We start from the raw sequence: 16,916 nt of genomic DNA on the forward strand, positions 1-16,916 counted from the left end.
TTTGGATGGAGCGTAATATCAGGAAATGGACCTCCAACTCTCGTTCTTACCAAAAGATTTGGGATTCCATTTCCTTTGAGATTAAAGCAAAGTTATCTCTTGTCCCCCCCTCTAGTTGTTTAGACTCCCCAAGGAACAGGCTCATTGTTGACTCCTGGGGTCTCTCTAATGTTTCTCTTGTTTCTTCAGCCTCTCCTACCTAAGGCTATGGCTGGTTCTGTTTTTCCTTTCCCCTAGGGGCCCTCTATAATTCTTTTTTCTTCTCTTTGGTAATGAATTTATTTATTCACCCAAAAAAAAAAAATATATATATATATATATAACCTGTTAACATTGCAAGCCCTTAAATGGTGATGCTAAAATTGGGAGGAAGTAAGCACCTAAGGTGCCTCTGAATCCTTTGCCCTAAGTATAGAGCTGCCCATCAACTGATGCAGTGTTATCAGATATGTGACATAAATAGAAAGCAATAACTAAAAGGGCATTTGATGACTGTAGTTAAACTAAAACATACATAAATGCATATCAAACCATTGCACCATATGATGCATAAACGGAAACTTCCTAAACAATCACCTAGACAGCAGGTTAAACATACACTTCTGATGCGTGAAGTCATGGATTTTCCTTTTACAAACAATAACCTCAAAATTTAGCCTCTCAAAATTAGCCACAACTTAAGAGGTTAAGTTTGTTTTGTCTGGTTTTCTGGGCTTCTGTCCATCCCAAATTTGTTCATGAATTTGATGGACCAAATTAGTGTGTTGAGTGCACGTCATACAGCAGTTCAATGAGGAATTAAGGATGATGGGGCCCAGCTCCATCATATATTTTCATTAAAAAAAATGAAATTGCTGCGATTGCTAATCAGGAAAAAAAATTGCAGCTACATATAGATTTGAAGGAGGGAGGGGGGAAAAACTACCGGATAATGCTGCACTATGATCTCCATTTGCACTAATGTTAACAATCTTGACATCTTCAAATCCAAAAATTGCTTGGGGAAGACTGCATGTTCTGATCCGGTCCTTGGAGAAACCAAGTTGGCCACGTTTCCCTGAACCAAATCCATAGACTGGATGTTCTGAATCCCCTGCACCAAAGTAATTCCAAACCTCAGTAATTGATGCATCTAAGCACAGATCCTATAAGTAATTTTTCCATTTATCTTTAATCTGGATAAACTAACAGGAGGATAATGGTGATCTGATGCTAGATTTAATGATCCAGTCCTTCTAGCATGTGCTTTGTTCTTCTTTGATAGCCACATAACATTCATGTCTGAGATGCATGTCAAGCATTTTTATTTATACAAAATTAACTTAACTAATATTTCTTGTTTTAGATTCTTAAAAGCATGCTGCATACCGTTGCCATTCATATAATTTTTCATGTATATCAGCCCATTACAGGCATATTCCTTTATAAGTAACTTTCACATAAAAAATAGGTCAGTAACATACAGTATAATACATGAACTATATACATGTGTTTTCTGTTTCAGGCTTAGCTAAGTCACCATTTTAGACATGCCATGCCAGTCCGACACACAGAAAAGACCCACTCTGTCTCTGTCCATAGTTGTTAGTGCTAGGACAAATTTTAGGAAGGCCCACGACCTTTAAAATCTTAAAATCTTCTTTACATCCACACCCCCCGGGTGAAATTTTTTTTCCAAAATTCTAGTTAGTGCAATCCCAAAGTCATCCATTATTCCTATAGAAAATGAAACCGAATTTCGAGAACAACAACTGGTTCAGTATCACCAACATTTCAAGTTCCCAAATGAGAAACAGATAAATGCAGATAAAATGTCCTCTTCCCTAGATGTTCTTTATAGCAAAAAAGATTGCACAGAAAATATTCTGGACAGGAAAAATGGTTATATCCTGACAGAACTACCAACGTGTCAGAATGACTAGCATGATTGTTACTCCTCTCTGGTTTCCATGAACTTTCAGCCCCTGGTATTCCAAGATTAACAGACACCACAGTAAGGACAACCATCTCCAAAACAATTACCTATTAAATAATCTGCCAGATCAACCATAAGAACAAAAAAATCAGGAGTTCCATCCCTAAGGCAACTGACCATCTCTCGTCACTCTGCAGCAACAAAAAATATAGGCACAATTTCTGTCCTCATTAAAGATTCCTTGCTCAATCACTGATGAAGTTCTTGATTGACAATGAAGCTTTCAGTTGAAAGTTTTTAATGGACTACTTCACTTCAAAGCATCAACTGTTTGTCCTTACGGCGACTATAAATTGTTCCCATAAATATAAATCTCATTCTAGTTGAATAAGTATATAAAATAGAGCAGTCATAAACTTCCCAAGTTCAACCATATGGAGCCTGATTCAGTAAAGAAAGTTCTTTGTTGTGCTGCACAACTAAGCAAAAACTATATGACCTACCAAGAAAACAAGAATGTGAGAATGTCAAAGCCACATTCTAGATATTCCACATAATAGCATCTTCACATCATGGACGGCACATTCCCGAGTTACCAAAATAGAAAAACATCATGGACATGGCATGTTTTACAGTGCATTTATTATGTGCTTATCTTTCAAAAATAAAAGCGAATGACGCATCCCACAGGTGACCTGTTCAACATGCTTAGAACAAAAAAAATAGGACTTTAACAGGAGAGCAATGTGACTGATAATCTCCATGCCCCAGCTGCCCAAATGAACCATCTCCACAAGTAAAAAGTTCTCCTGAATCTGAAGAAGAAACAAGTCAGAAAATGAAACAGAAAAATATATGCTCTAAGAGAAATTACTACTGCCAGTCATATTGAAATATAATTTTCTCCACTTTCTTTTTCCTTGTTAATTCACCCTTTTCAGCACAGTCAACTGCTTTAGGTCAGTACCTTTAACTGCAACTTAATGACCGGATCATTCAAAGAGCAGTATAGATCATAGAAACATTCTATTTCCAAATTTGAGAAGCTCCTAATTTTTGGAGGGTTTGCTTATGCCACAAAAAATGGTATCAATGTGGTTGGATGTGAAAATAATAAAACTGAGGCCACAACATATAGGCAAGTTCAATAAGATCAAATATAATAATTTCCAGTTCTCTACCAAAAATAGAAGTTTAAATATTAAAATAATGATGTAAAAATCCTCTAGAAACTAGTGTTAATATTATGTAATCCATCCATGATTAAGGGTTTTAACTTTACGCCTAAACACGGTATTTTTTAAATTAACTCTTGAATATATATGGAAGAATCCAATGTGTCCGAAGAGACCTGAAACAAACCCCGAATAATTCCAGCCAGCAGAAACATAAGATATAACAAAGCTTTCGAAGAAATTTACAGGCTTTGGTAGTAAGCCATTTGCCAGCTCCCCATGACCAAGTTGACCGCATGTGCCCCTCTTCCATGTGAGTACCCTACCACCTGCACAAAATGAAAGACACTCATGCCCTTAGCCAGAATAGAAAGATGATACCAAATGAAGTTCTGTCTAGAAAGTTTCATACTTGAAGTCCACAATGGAAATAATGATCATAAATATTACCCCAAAGACTGTCTCATTGGTATGCCAATAAGCATGCGCACCATAATCACTCATGCAAAAAATATTGGAACCATGAAAATTTAAATGACATTTTCTTACATGATCATTGTAAATACATCATAGGACATATTCAAGTTTCCCCATAGTACAGATTCCCACAGGTTTTTCTGTTCCCCTTTTATTGTGGATTCAGCCACGCAATAAGTTGGATTTTCAGGTAGCTAGAGGTGAATAGAAGCAAAAGAGTACATGATTTATGATAACATAAAGCTTCAAGGATAAAACTAAGACATTTATTTATATCATCTGATGAGAGCGTCCCAGTGCACAAGGCTCCTGCTACTGCAGGGTCTGAGAGGGGCAAATGTAGGCAGCCTTATCCCCGCTTCACGGAGAGGCTGTTTCAAACCCGCAACCTTATGATTGCAATAGCACAACTTAACCTTTGCGCCTTATGTCATCTGATGACTTAACAATAAATTAGATTGAGCTGCTAAAGTTAGCAAACTCACAAGCATGCCCACTTTACTTGCTTTAAATATTAAGAATCCACTATCAGTGAGTGCATATTGAGAGATTTGGGTCACATAAATCAAACTACATCCCCCAATATGGTTAACTCAATTCAACTAAACCATATCTCTACTATTTTAAATCAGCCACACCAATCCCCACTTGTCATTCCTCAATATCATTGAAGGTCACTAGTTCGCTCATAAAATAGAAAATTATATAAACTCTTTCTTCATAAGTTTGTGAACACCCTACAGCATTCTATTGATTGTAATTACCTTTGTAAAACCCTTACAATCTTCACACTCTGTTAGGCACCTGATCGGTCTATTTTTTTGGTACCTTTCATGGTCTTACAGCTATTATTGCAGACAAAGTAATATTTGACTAAATAAGAGAAAAGCAACAGCGTAGACCTAAATTTCACTGATAGGACCCACAGTTCAAGTTTGTGGACAGAAAATATGAAGATATTTCCTAATTTTGGAAGTCTTCCATTTTTTTCTGGGGGGGAGGGGAGTTAGAGTTGTTAGTAGATATGTAACAGGGGTAGTTTGGGAACTGGACTTTGGACTAGTTGCCTTATTATGTATTTTATCTTGTTTGTCCCTTTCACCTTGTACCTCCCTAGGGAGGTGGATGTAATAACTCCTTCAGTTCTATTCAAGTAATATAGAGTGTGGAGAAGTCTCTCTATTCCCTTCTTGCTGTCCTTCTCATCTCCTTCTTCTTCAACCTCTCCTTCTCTCACTTACATCTCTAACCTAAAATCCAACTGGGTATCAGAGCTTTAGGTTTGAGAGTCGTATCAGTCCTCTTTCTCTATTCTTTTCCTCTCCTTGAAACCTAAGACACAAAGAACTTCAAGGAAGAGGCATCTATGTGAACAACTTGCCGTAGATAGATGAAATAGGTTCTTTGCAACCTGTTTAAGTGTTTGAAGATGATCCTTGAGCTGTATTGAAGCCCCATTGAAGTGTTTGAAGCCAACCAAGCTTCACCTAGGTTTTCCGCCATCTCAGAGTTGCAGCTCCTGTGTTTTCTCCTCTCGGCATGGGTTTGGAGCATGGAATAGCTCATTAGGATCGTACAAGGATGCTCTTTATGCCCCATGTGTGTTTCCTTGCTGAAGGGTTCTCTTGCTAGAGCATAGCTCATTTTCGTGGGGTTCCTTTTTCTCGCCGGTATAAAGCGTATTCTTGCTTCCTTTTTTCTTGCATTTGGAGTACCATGGACTCCTCCCTTGGTTGAGAAGTGTTTATGGATACCTTGTTTAAGGTCTTAGAACTTGTTTCAGTGGGTGTTTTTCCTTGGAAGGTGTTGGGTGAAGTTCTGTCTAGATTTTACCTGTTTTTTTTCTGCTGGAATTTATTTCTTAAGATTGGAATCTTTATTTGGGTTGAGTGTGTACTCCCCACTTTGTTTGGAGTTACTTGTGCATGGTTAAGTGCCTCTGGGCTTGGCACGGCTGAATCACAACCTACTCCGGTAGCCTCACAGTTTGTGTTTGAGAACTCTCGCCCACAGATCTCCATTGTGAAATTAAACAACACCAATTATTCGGATTGGTCCCACTCAGTGAAGCTTTCCCTTAGGAGCAAAGGGAAACTTGGGTATATTACAGGTACCATTACTGCTCCAGCTCTTGGTTCCCCTACTTATGAGAAATGGGAGACCGAAAATTCCACAGTCATGACATGGCTCATCCTCTCCATGAAGCCCGAGATTGGGAGAAGATTTATGAGACAGGAAACTGCCAAGGCTATTTGGGACAGTGTCTCTCAGACATTTGACAGGGTGGGTGACTCCGCCAAAGTTTATCAACTTCACCAAAAAATTAATGCAATTAAGCAGGGTGACAAGACTATTTCTGAGTACTACAATGCCTATATTAGTCTTTTGGAGGAGTATAATCATTACAGGGATCTCCAATTGACCAACCCAGCGGATAAGGCAAAGGTGTATCGTGCACTTGAAAAGGAGCGTGTCTTCACTCTTCTTGGTGGGCTGAACCTTGAGCATGAACCTATCAGGCTCTAGATTTTGGGCAGGTCTCCTCTTCCATCTCTTGATGAGGTTTGCAGATATTTATAGAGTGAGGAGACTCGGCGTGTTGCTATGGCACCTGCTCCAACATCATCCCTTGAGAGATCAGCTCTCAATTCTTCCTCTTTCTGGGACACCCGTGGTGGTGTTAGAGGTCAGGGGCCTACTTATGGGGAGGACAGAGCAATGGAGACAGGTGGTGCTAGTGGAGGTGGCAGAAATAGATTTAAATGTGATCATTGTGGGAGATCTGGGCACACCAAAGATAGATGTTGGACTCTTCATGGCCATCCTTCTGGTATATGCGGTGGGGCTCGTGGTGGCCGTCGAGGGGGAGCTCAAGGTGCCCACTCTGTTATGACGGAGACAGATGCTACACAGGATGACTCTCCTTTGGCCGATGCAGTGTTCCGCAGGGTCATGTCACAGCTGAGCACATCTCCTACACCCACAATGGCTAGCCCTTCTTCATCCTCCACTTTGCAGGTTTCCACCTCAGCTTCTACTGCAGCCCAATCTTGGGTCATTGACTCTGGTGCCACTGACCACATGACTGGTACGTCCCATTATTATGATTCCTATACCATTTGCTCCGGTAAGGATAAGGTTCGGGTGGCCGATGGCTCCCTTTCCTCCATCTCTGGTAAAGGCAGTATCCCAGTTACCTCATCTATTTCTCTTACATCTGTCCTTCATCTGCCTAACCTTACCCTTAATCTTCTCTCTATGAGTCATTTGACAAATCTTTAAACTGTTGTGTCACTTTTTTTCCTTCTCATTGTCTTTTTCAGGATTTGGTGATGAAGAGAATTATTGGTAGTGGACGTGAGGAGCAAGGCCTTTACCTTTTTTAGCCTTTTTTGCCCACAGCTCAGTCCTATGTGTGTGGACGTAATGATAGTAGTTCTGTGGAGTTGGTTATGTTATGGCATCGTCCTCTTGGCCATCCATCTTTTGTTGTAATGAGGAAACAATTGCCTCACTTATTTTCTTCTGTTGCTTCTTCTCATGTTTTTCAATGTGAACCATGTATGTTTGCCAAACATTGTCGTTCCTCTTATCCATATCATGGTAATAGAACTGCTACTCCTTTTCATATTATGCACACTGATGTTTGGAGACCGTCCCCTACTACCTCTTTATTTGGCTATCGTTACTTTGTGTCCTTTGTTGATGATTTTTCTCGTGCTACTTGGACTGTTCTTATGAAGCATAAAAGTGACGTTTGTGATGCATTCAAAACCTTTTATCAGATGATTCTTACTCAGTTTGACACTCGGATCAAAATTGTTCGATCTGATAAAGGGGGGGAATACATGTTTGGTGGCCTCCAAACCTTCTTTACTGATAATGGCATTCTCCATCACCTAGCGTGTGTTGACACCCCCCCCCCCCCAACAAAATGGAGTTGCTGAGAGGAAGAATCGCCATTTATTGGAGGTCACCCATAGTCTCTTATTTGGCATACATGTCCCCAAGACCTTTTGGTTTGCTGCTCTCCTCACTGCTTCTTTTCTCATCAATCGCATGCCTACCAAACTTTTTGCTTTCAAATCTCCCTTGAACATCTTATCTCCCAAGGCTTCTGCTTTCTCTCTTCCTCCTAAAGTCTTTGGGTGTATTTGCTATGTGCATGTAAACAAATCTACACGTACTAAACTTGATCCAAAAGCCCTCAAGTATCTCTTCCTTGGGTACTCTTCTACTACCAAGGCTTACAAGTGTTATCATCCTTCTTCTCCTTGGTGTCTTATTTCCAAGGATGTCACCTTCCTTGAATCTGTTCCTTTCTTTGCCCCTTCTCAGCATCTTCTTCAAGGGGAGAATTGTGGAAGTGAACAGGATGCTGATTTCCTTCATCCTCTACCCATCTCTCCCTTTACACTTGACATTGGAAAGCACAGGGCTGTGGATGTGAATGTGAATACAGATTTAGTTGTTGTTAGTGGTACTGATAAGGAGAAGGATTACCACATTACCTACAAGAGAGGTGAAGGCTTGCATAATGAAGAAAAGAAGACCTACCAAGAGTCCTCTTTGGATCCAGATCCACATCCTGAGATCCATCCTTCTCAGTCAAGTGACATCCCTTCTCCTCCATGTGATTTAGACCTTCCTATTACTATTAGAAAGGGGAAAAGAGCTTGTACTAATCCTATAGCCCAGTTTGTTTCCTATGACGCTCTTTCCCCTACAAGTATTGCCTTTATTGCTGCTCTCTCTACAGCTTCTATTCCCAGGAATGTCAATGATGCTATGTTTGACCCAAAGTGGAGACAAGCTATGTCTGAGGAGATGATGGCTCTTGAGAAGAATGATACTTGGCAGTTGGTGGATCTTCCTAAGGGACGTGTCCCAGTTGGATGCAAATGGGTCTATACAATCAAGTACAAATCTGATGGTACTGTGGAGAGATACAAGGCAAGGTTGGTTGCCAAAGGGTATAGTCAAGTCTATGGGATTCACTATCAGGAGACATTCGCTCCCGTGGCTCAGCATAACTCTATAAGAGTTCTTTTATCACTGGCTGCCAATAAAGGTTGGCCATTATATCAGTTAGATGTGAAGAATGCCTTTCTCCATGGTGACTTGGAAGAGGAAGTGTATATGTAACCCCCACCAGGCTTCAAATGCCTTCAGCTGAAGGGAAAGTGTGTCTCCTTAAGAAGGCACTACATGGTCTCAAACAGTCACCAAAGGCATGGTCTGAAGAATGGATACTCCCAAATCCAAACTAATCACACACTCTTTACCAAGCGGGGCAATGGTACCATCACTGCTCTCATTGTCTATGTGGATGATATTGTGGTCACAGGAGATGATATAGCTGAGATTTGTACACTGAAAAGCTACTTGGCACAACAGTTTGAGATCAAAGACCTGGGCCCCTTGAAGTACTTCCTAGGAATCAAACTATCAAGGACTAAGAAAGGAATCAACATATGTCAACGGAAGTTTGTTCTTGATTTGTTGACAAAGACAAGGATGTTGGGCTGCAAACCAGCAAATTCTCTTATTGAGCAAAATCACAAACTAGGGGAAGATTGTGGTCCTTCTCTGATTGATGCAGGAAAGTACTAAAGGCTTGTTGGGAAGCTTATCTATCTCGCTATGACATGCCCAGATATCTCATATGCAGTGGGAGTAGTGAGCCAATTTTATGCTCCCAAAAGTGGCCACTTGGATGCTGTGTATCGCATTCTTAGGTATTTGAAGTCTTCCCCAGGGAAAGGACTGTTGTATGCCAGAAACAATCATTTGAGAGTGGAAGGTTTCACTGATGCAGATTGGACTAGCTCTATTATAGACAGGAGATCTACCTCCGGCTATTGTACCTTTGTGGGAGGTAATTTGGTTACATGGAGGAGCAAACAACAGCACGTTGTAGCCAGATCCAGTGCAAAGGCAGAATTTAGAGCTATGGCTCATAGAGTGTGTGAACTCATATGGTTGAAAAGACTTGTTCAGGAACTAGGATTTGACACTGAAGGCCCTATGAGACTCTATTGTGACAACAAGGCTGCCATCGATGTGCCCATAACCTGTTGATTATGTGAACTAAGCATATTAAGGTTGATAGATACTTCATCAAAGAGAAGATAGACTCTGGCTGCATTTGTACTCCTTTTGTGAAGACTGGCGATCAACTGGCAGACATTCTTACCAAGGCCCTTGCCTCTCCTCAGTTTAGTTCTCTTCTAAGCAAGCTAGGAATGCATGATATATATTCTCCAGCTTGAGGGGGAGTATTAGAGTTGTTATTAGATATCTAACAGGGGTAGTTTGGGAACTAGACTTTAGACTAGTTGCCTTATTATGTATTTTATCTTGTTTGTCCTTTTTACCTTGTACCTCCTTAGGGAGGTGGATGTAATAACTCCTTTAGTTCTATTCAAGTAATACAGAGTGTGGAGAAGTCTCTCCTACACACAAGATTCACAACCGAAATATCTCTCTCTATTCCCTTCTTGCTCTCCTTCTCATCTCCTTCTTCAACCTCTCCTCCTTCTCTCACTTACATCTCTAACCTAAAATCCGATTGGGGGGTGAGATTAAGGAAGAGAGGTTAGTTTGTGGGAAGATGGGTGGTGCCACCTTGTGTTAGACCCTGAAGAAGAGGCAGTCCCCGTCTTTGCAGGATTACAAAGCAAAAGGCGGCAAATTACACAAACTAGGCTTTGGATAGGAAGGAGAAGTAAGGAAACCTCATGTTCCAGAAAATCCTAAGGAGTGGGAAGTCTCTGATTTCACATGGGCTACTTAGTTAACAAAGTGGCAAAGGAACATCTTCATTGGGTTCATAACAATGAGGCATTCTAGGATGATAGACATTTTTCTATCCCTTTACAATTAGTAAGTATCTTCATATTCTGAACAATTCCATACAGCTGTATTTGTGCAGAATATCAATATCAACGGGGAAATTCTTTCCTTTTCACCTCTGAGCTTCTCATGGAGAAATGAATATAGAAATGTAGTGTGGAATGGTAAGAATTTACAATATCGAAGGACAAGGCAAATGACATGGGCACCACCGCAGGCGAGCTGAGAGATGATATGTCCTGAGGTAGAAGAAGAGAAAGGGGGAAGTAGTTGAGGAAGGTATTTGTCTCAGAGCCTACCGGTACCCAACTGGCTGTCCATTCCAGTTCCCCAGCTCCACCACTCACCGTCTATCTCCTCCTCCACCGCTACCTGCTCTTCTCTTACTTTATCTTCCATCGATGATCGATCAACCAACCCTTTTAAGTTAAGCCTTCCCTAACACTAATCTCTAGTTTGTAGTCTCCTCCAACAAGGATTGGTTGTGAATCCCTAGCTTCTTACAGTTGCTATCTACGTATGAACCCAAAATAAGGACCCCATCTCGCCCCCCTCTTGTGCAGGATAGCAGAAAAGCAGATTAAGGAATCATGAACACTTAAACAACAGGGCCAGGGCGCTCAAGTTCTCGTACTGACATATGACAAAGGCTGTTAGAGTAGTTAGAATATTTTGTATAAGGGTAGTTCGGTCATTGTCCTGTTATAAGACATGACCAAGATATATTGTTCCTTTTCTTGTTTTATTTCTCTTTACCTCCCTAGGGAGGTTTGTGTAATTTGGAAGACTTTATTAATGAATTAATGTGTGTTGAGAACAACTCAACACATAGAATCAATTCTCCCAGCCTCTTTTCTTCTTCTTTTCTCTTCTCTTCTCTCCTTCTTCTTGCTGTAAATCTCTTCTCTCTTACTAGATTCGATCTATCTTTAACTTCCAACTTGGTATCAGAGCAGTTCTTTCACTGGTTTGAGAGTCGACTAAGACTTGGCTGTCCTCTTCACCTCTTCTTGGAACCCTAGAAAGGTAGAGGGTTCCATTAGAGGTTATACTATGTGAAAAATCACACATACTACATTCTTTGGAGCTGTATCCTTCAACTCAACAACAATGGAGAGAGATTCCCAGCTCGCAAAGTGTATTTGAAGCCCTAGAAGCTGGACAGAGCATTACCGCCAGTCTGTAGAGCATTCTGCTCATCTCTCTCTCATCTCTTCACTATTTGTGATGAGGACTGAGGCATTTGAATCGCCTAAAGGCTTCTTTCAGACACCCAACAGCTTGGTTATTGAAAGGAGCTGATTGAGGAGCTTAGCTCAACTCATCGGTGTTTCCCAGGTATCGACAGATTCTGGTTTCTCTTCTTGTTGAGTTTTTTATTGGCTGTAATGGGAGAGATGGTCCCTATTAATTGTTGATGTCACAACTATTTGAATGCCTTTGGCTATTGTGGAATGGAACCAAAGTCTTTTTTGAGTGTTAGTTATACTTTTTCATCAAAGGATGTGCTTTCGGGTTACTTGTTAGCTGGGCTGCAACATGTTGTTTCCCGTTGTTGGCTGCCAACACATTGCATGGTTATGAGATGCACTCAAGGTGTTTGATTTAAGTTCTCCTTCAGGATTTACCAGCTTGGCAGTGTATTGTTCCCTTTGTTTGCTGGTTTTCTTGCTTGTGTGGGTAGAGGTTACTCCCCAGTTGTGCAAGACACCAATCTGTTTTCTTGAGTATTTTGGTACCATGTCTACTATATCTGGGGCTGATTCTGAGGTCAGTGGACCACTTCCGGCTATGGCCTCCCCACTATGGCTTCCTTTGACAATCCCAACACTCAAATATTTGTTGTGAAATTGGACAATACCAACTACTTAGATTGGTCCCGTTCTGTGAAGTTGCCCCTAAGCAGTAGGGGAAAGTTGGGATATATTACTGGGTCTATCACAACTTCTGCTACAATTGATCCATGCTATCTCAAGTGGGAGACTGAGAACTCCATTGTTATGACTTGACTGATTTTCTCCATGAAGTTTGAGATAGGTAGGAGGTTTATGAGTAACGAAACTGCCAAAGATATCTGGGACAGTGTCTCCAAGGTTTTTGATAGAGTTGGTGATGCAACAAAAGTGTATCAAATCCTCCAAAAAATCATCCACATGAAACAGGGTGATAGGAGTATATCTGACTACTACAACACTGTAATCAGTTTATGGGAGGAATATGATCACTATAACAACCTCCAACTGTCCAATTTTGATGATGACGCAAAGGTCTACAGGAGCCACGAAAAGGAAAGGATCCTTATTTTGCTTGGTGGTCTTAACCCAAAATATGAGCCTCTTCGCTTGCAAATCTTAGGGAGATCCCCCTTTCCATCTTTGGATGAAGTGTGCAACTACTTGCAAAGTGAGAAAACCAGGAGAACAACTGTGGATATTGCACCATCAACAGAGAGATATGTTCTTGTTTCTAGTTCCCATAGAGACTGGAAAAGGCCAAGGGCCAACTTGTGGAGATCACCGTGAGAGGTTTAAATGTGATCACTGTGGAAAGCTTGGACACACCATGGACAGGTATTGGGATCTTCATGGGCAGCCCCCTGGTATGCGTGGTGGTTCATCTAGTGCCCGTGGAGGCAAGTGAGGGGGAACTAGGGCTCACTCTGTGACATTTGAGTCTAAGACCTCTGGACCCCAGCCTGCTCCTGACTCCATCTCACAGGATGATAGTGTAGCCCTCCACCGACTGATGTCTCATTTTGGAGGGTCAGCTACTTTTGCCTCAACTCTGCAAGTCTTGTCTGCTCCTTCTACTGCACCCACCTGGATTATTAACTCTGGAGCCTCTGATCACATGACTGGTATGTCACAGTATTAGGATTCCTACTCCATTTGCTCTGGCCAGGACACGGTAAGGGTTGTTGATGGTTCCCTTTCTTCTGCTCTGGCAAGGGTAATGTGAGAGTTACTCCTTCTATTTCCCTTGAGTTTGTTCTTCATGTTCCTGATTTTGCTAGTAACCTATTATCAGTGAGTCACCTAACCAAATCCTTAAATTGTTGGGTAACCTTCTTTCCTTCCTATTGTCTTTTTCAGGATTAGGAGACAAAGAGGGTTAATGGTAGTGGGACTGAAAAAGGACTCTACCTTCTTGAACCACGGTTTTTTTTTTTTTTTAAATTTTTTTTAAACCCGAATATTCTTTGGGACTCGGGGCAGCTCCTAGAATTTTATTAAGATAAAAAAAAATAATGAATACAAGGGGGGGACATGCCGCCTTACCCCTAACCCGGAGACAAACAATAAAGAATCAATCTGTACTACTGTCTGGACACAGGTAAACCAGCCCTGTCTTCCCTTAGGATACGTATGAACTCTCCCTGAGGCAAGTCACCTTGACCAAAAGTGAAGGACTGCTTGACATTGCACACATGGTTTGCCAACCAGTCTGTAGCTCTATTACTCTCCCTGTAAGCAAAAGAGATACTAGGATTTACCAAATGAATCAGCCCCACGGACTCGCGAAACTAGTACCACCCCTTCCACAATCCACATCTTCTACGATTAACATGCGTACTGTGGAGATAGAGTCCGAGTTAATCGCCACTCCCACAAGGCCCAACTCATGACATAACTTTAATCCATCTCGCATAGCTCGAAGCTCAACGATGGAGTTCGTACACGGACCATAAAAATTGGCAAAGGCAGCCAAAACCACCCCTTTGCTGTCCCTTATGATTCCACCTCCTCCCCCGTCACCTGGATTACCTCTACATGATCCATCCACATTCAACTTCAATTATAACGGGGGGCACTAGTAAACCGGGATAGGCCGAGCAATCCGAGATGGTGGGGCTGCCATTCCAAAAATTGCTAGAATATGTTGTTCCATCAGCGAATACCTATTGCCAAGGTTGGAGGGCATTGGCAGACATGTTACCCATGCCATAATGCTTCCAATTACGCCCCGAGCCGATCTCCTTCGTTCCCCATGCCGTTTGTTGCACCTTTCTTTCCAAATTTCCCACACAATCAAAGAGGGCAGCAGCCCTGCAATGAAAGCTGCCTGGCTATTACAACTGGCTGATTCACGCCACAGCAAGATCCGGCTTTTGACATCTAGTGATACCTCATCAGGAACATCAAAGACTCTTAAGAAAAAGCTCCACACCCTTGAAGCAGTCCCACCAAAAGCAAGACAATGATCAGTGGACTCGCATCTCGGGCTCCGACAATAGTTGCACTTCGACACCAGCGGAATACCAACCTTCACCGATTCGTCTGTGGGAACCGCACCATTAAAAATCTGCCACGTGAAGAAACCAATTTCTGTTGGCAGTGTCCGGTTCCAAATCCATCTGGAATAGCCACACTCAGGTGACCGAAGCCTTAACTCGTTCCAAACCAACCTGTCTGGCTCTCCTGAAATCAAGTGGGTGCCCTGTAGAATCCCTTGCCTAACCTCATCTACATCTATCTGGTCAATGACAGCATTGTTCCAGGTGCTGTCCCCTCCCAATATATCCTTTACTCGAAGAGAGGAATCAATCTGGAGCGCATTGTCCACATAATCCATTAGCGGCCCCTTTCTACTGCTGCAGCTTATGTTTGTGGTCGGAGTGACCATAGTACTTTGGAGTCTGTAATGCTTTGGCATCAACATTTGGATAATCCCTCTTTTGTTGTTATGAGGAGAGAGTTACCCTACTTGTTTCCTTCTTTTCCTTCTTCTTACGTTTTTCAAAGTAAATCTTGTATTTTTGTCAAACATTGTCGCATAACTTATCCTTATCGTGATAATAAATCTACTACACCTTTTTTTCTTGTCCATTCTGATGTTTGGGGGCCTTCTCCTACTACTTCTTTGTTTGGGTTTCGTTACTTTGTTTTATTTATGGATGACTATTGTAGGTCTATTTGGACTGTTTTGTTGAAACAAAAGAGTGATGTTTGTGATGCTTTTAAGGATTTTTATCAACTTATTAGTACTCTGTTCGGTACTCGAATCCAAATTGTCAGAACTGATAAGGGGGTGAGCACATGTATGGGCAGCTCCACCAGTTCTTTACTGATCACGGCATAATCCACCAACTGGCATGTATTGACACCCCTTAATAAAATGGGGTGGTTGAGAGAAAAAACCGCCACTTGTTGGAAATCACAAGGGGTCTTCTCTTTGGTACGCATGTGCCTAAGACTTTCCGGTCTGATGCACTTCTTACCGCTGCCTTTCTCATTAACCAGATGCAAACTCCACTCCTTGGCTTCAAATCTCCTCTGGCTCCTTCTTTCTCCTCAATCCTCAGACTTCTCCTTGCCTCCAAAAGTCTTTGGTTGTGTGTGTTGTGTTTATATCAACAAATCAGCCCGCACTAAGCTTGATCCCAAAGCTCTGAAGTGCATCTTCTTGGGCTACTCTGATTCAACCAAAGGCTATAAGTGCTACCATCCCCCTTCCCAAAGGCGACTTCTCTCCAAAGATGTCACCTTCTTTGAGTCTATCCCTCACTTTTCTTCCCCTCAACATCCTGTTCAGGAGGAGAGTACTAGCAGTGAACAGGATGCTGATGTCATTCCTTTTCTATCACCCCTGCCTACCTCTATTTTCCCATTCCAATTTGATATTGGAAAGTACAAAGAAGTGGATGTTGTTGATGATGTTGATGCTGATGGTGTTGTTGATATTGATGCTAGTAGTGGTGGTGATGCTATCTGAAAAAAAGAATATAAGGGTATAAAATTTAAAGATGTTATGTTATATTCACAAAAGGTGAATGCTTGTTAAAGGGAAAAGGAAAGCAACCATGGTATGAATGAGTTGAAGGGAAAACAACCTTGCCAAAACCCCCCTTTGGATCCACATCCTCAGTCTCATCCTCCTCAGTCAGGTAATACTTCTCCTTCTGAATTAGATCTTCCCATTGCTATGAGAAAGGGGAAGAGAGCCTATACTAACCCCATATTCCAGTTTGTTTCCTATGATTCCATTTCTCCTACAAGTATTGCCTTTTCCACTGCCCTTGAGTCTTCTTTCATTCCCAAAAATGTCGCAGAGGCCTTATCTGATCCAAAATGGATGCAAGCAATGTTTGAGGAAATGGTGGCTCTGGAGAAGAACAATACTTGGACACTAGTTGATCTTCCCAGGGGGAGAACTCCGGTTGGATGCAAATGGGTTTATACAATCAAGTATAGATCCGATGGTATAGTGGAGAGATACAAAGCTAGGCTGGATGCAAAAGGGTATAGTCAGGTGTATGACATTGACTACCAGGAGACTTTTGCCCCTGTAGCCAATCATAACTGAGTCAGGTTTCTTCTTTCAGTGGCAGCCAATAAAGATTGGCCAATGTACCAATTAGATGTGAAGAATGCATTTCTTCATGGAGATTTAGCAAAAGAAGTGTGCATGCAGCCCCCACCTGGTTTTAAGTGTCCCTCAGCTGAAGGGAAAGTGTGTCTCTTAAAGAAAGCTCTCTATGGCCTCAAGCAGTCTCC

The 16,916-nt window shown here is 41.7% G+C and overlaps 2 protein-coding genes across 2 annotated transcripts; both read right to left on the reverse strand.

Moving 5' to 3' along the window:
• Positions 1-376: 376 nt before the first annotated feature.
• LOC122650068 (ultraviolet-B receptor UVR8-like) lies at positions 377-3,400 on the reverse strand. Its single transcript, XM_043843365.1, has 4 exons — positions 3,267-3,400; positions 2,571-2,730; positions 926-1,093; positions 377-428 (listed from the first exon to the last, which is right to left on the reverse strand). Exons 1-4 carry the CDS (start codon positions 3,303-3,305, stop codon positions 406-408), a joined length of 390 nt encoding a protein of 129 aa, XP_043699300.1. The 5' UTR covers positions 3,306-3,400; the 3' UTR covers positions 377-405.
• A 10,832-nt stretch (positions 3,401-14,232) lies between these two features.
• On the reverse strand, positions 14,233-14,994 carry LOC122650947. Its single transcript, XM_043844303.1, has one exon. It carries the CDS (start codon positions 14,992-14,994, stop codon positions 14,233-14,235), a length of 762 nt encoding a protein of 253 aa, XP_043700238.1.
• Between the last annotated feature and the right edge of the window lie 1,922 nt (positions 14,995-16,916).

Source organism: Telopea speciosissima, chromosome 2 (genome assembly GCF_018873765.1).
Source record: "Telopea speciosissima isolate NSW1024214 ecotype Mountain lineage chromosome 2, Tspe_v1, whole genome shotgun sequence".
Lineage (NCBI taxonomy): Eukaryota > Viridiplantae > Streptophyta > Magnoliopsida > Proteales > Proteaceae > Telopea > Telopea speciosissima.

Excerpts from the sequence above, each read along its gene's own strand:
- LOC122650947 (XM_043844303.1), bottom strand. The coding sequence starts at position 14,994 with ATGGATTATGTGGACAATGCGCTCCAGATTGATTCCTCTCTTCGAGTA.
- LOC122650068 (XM_043843365.1), bottom strand. The coding sequence starts at position 3,305 with ATGTTTCTGCTGGCTGGAATTATTCGGGGTTTGTTTCAG. Across the intron at positions 2,731-3,266 it reads TTATTCGGGGTTTGTTTCAG|ATTCAGGAGAACTTTTTACT; the intron begins GTCTCTTCGGAC and ends TTTCTTCTTCAG. Across the intron at positions 1,094-2,570 it reads TTCGCTTTTATTTTTGAAAG|GGGATTCAGAACATCCAGTC; the intron begins ATAAGCACATAA and ends ACTTTGGTGCAG.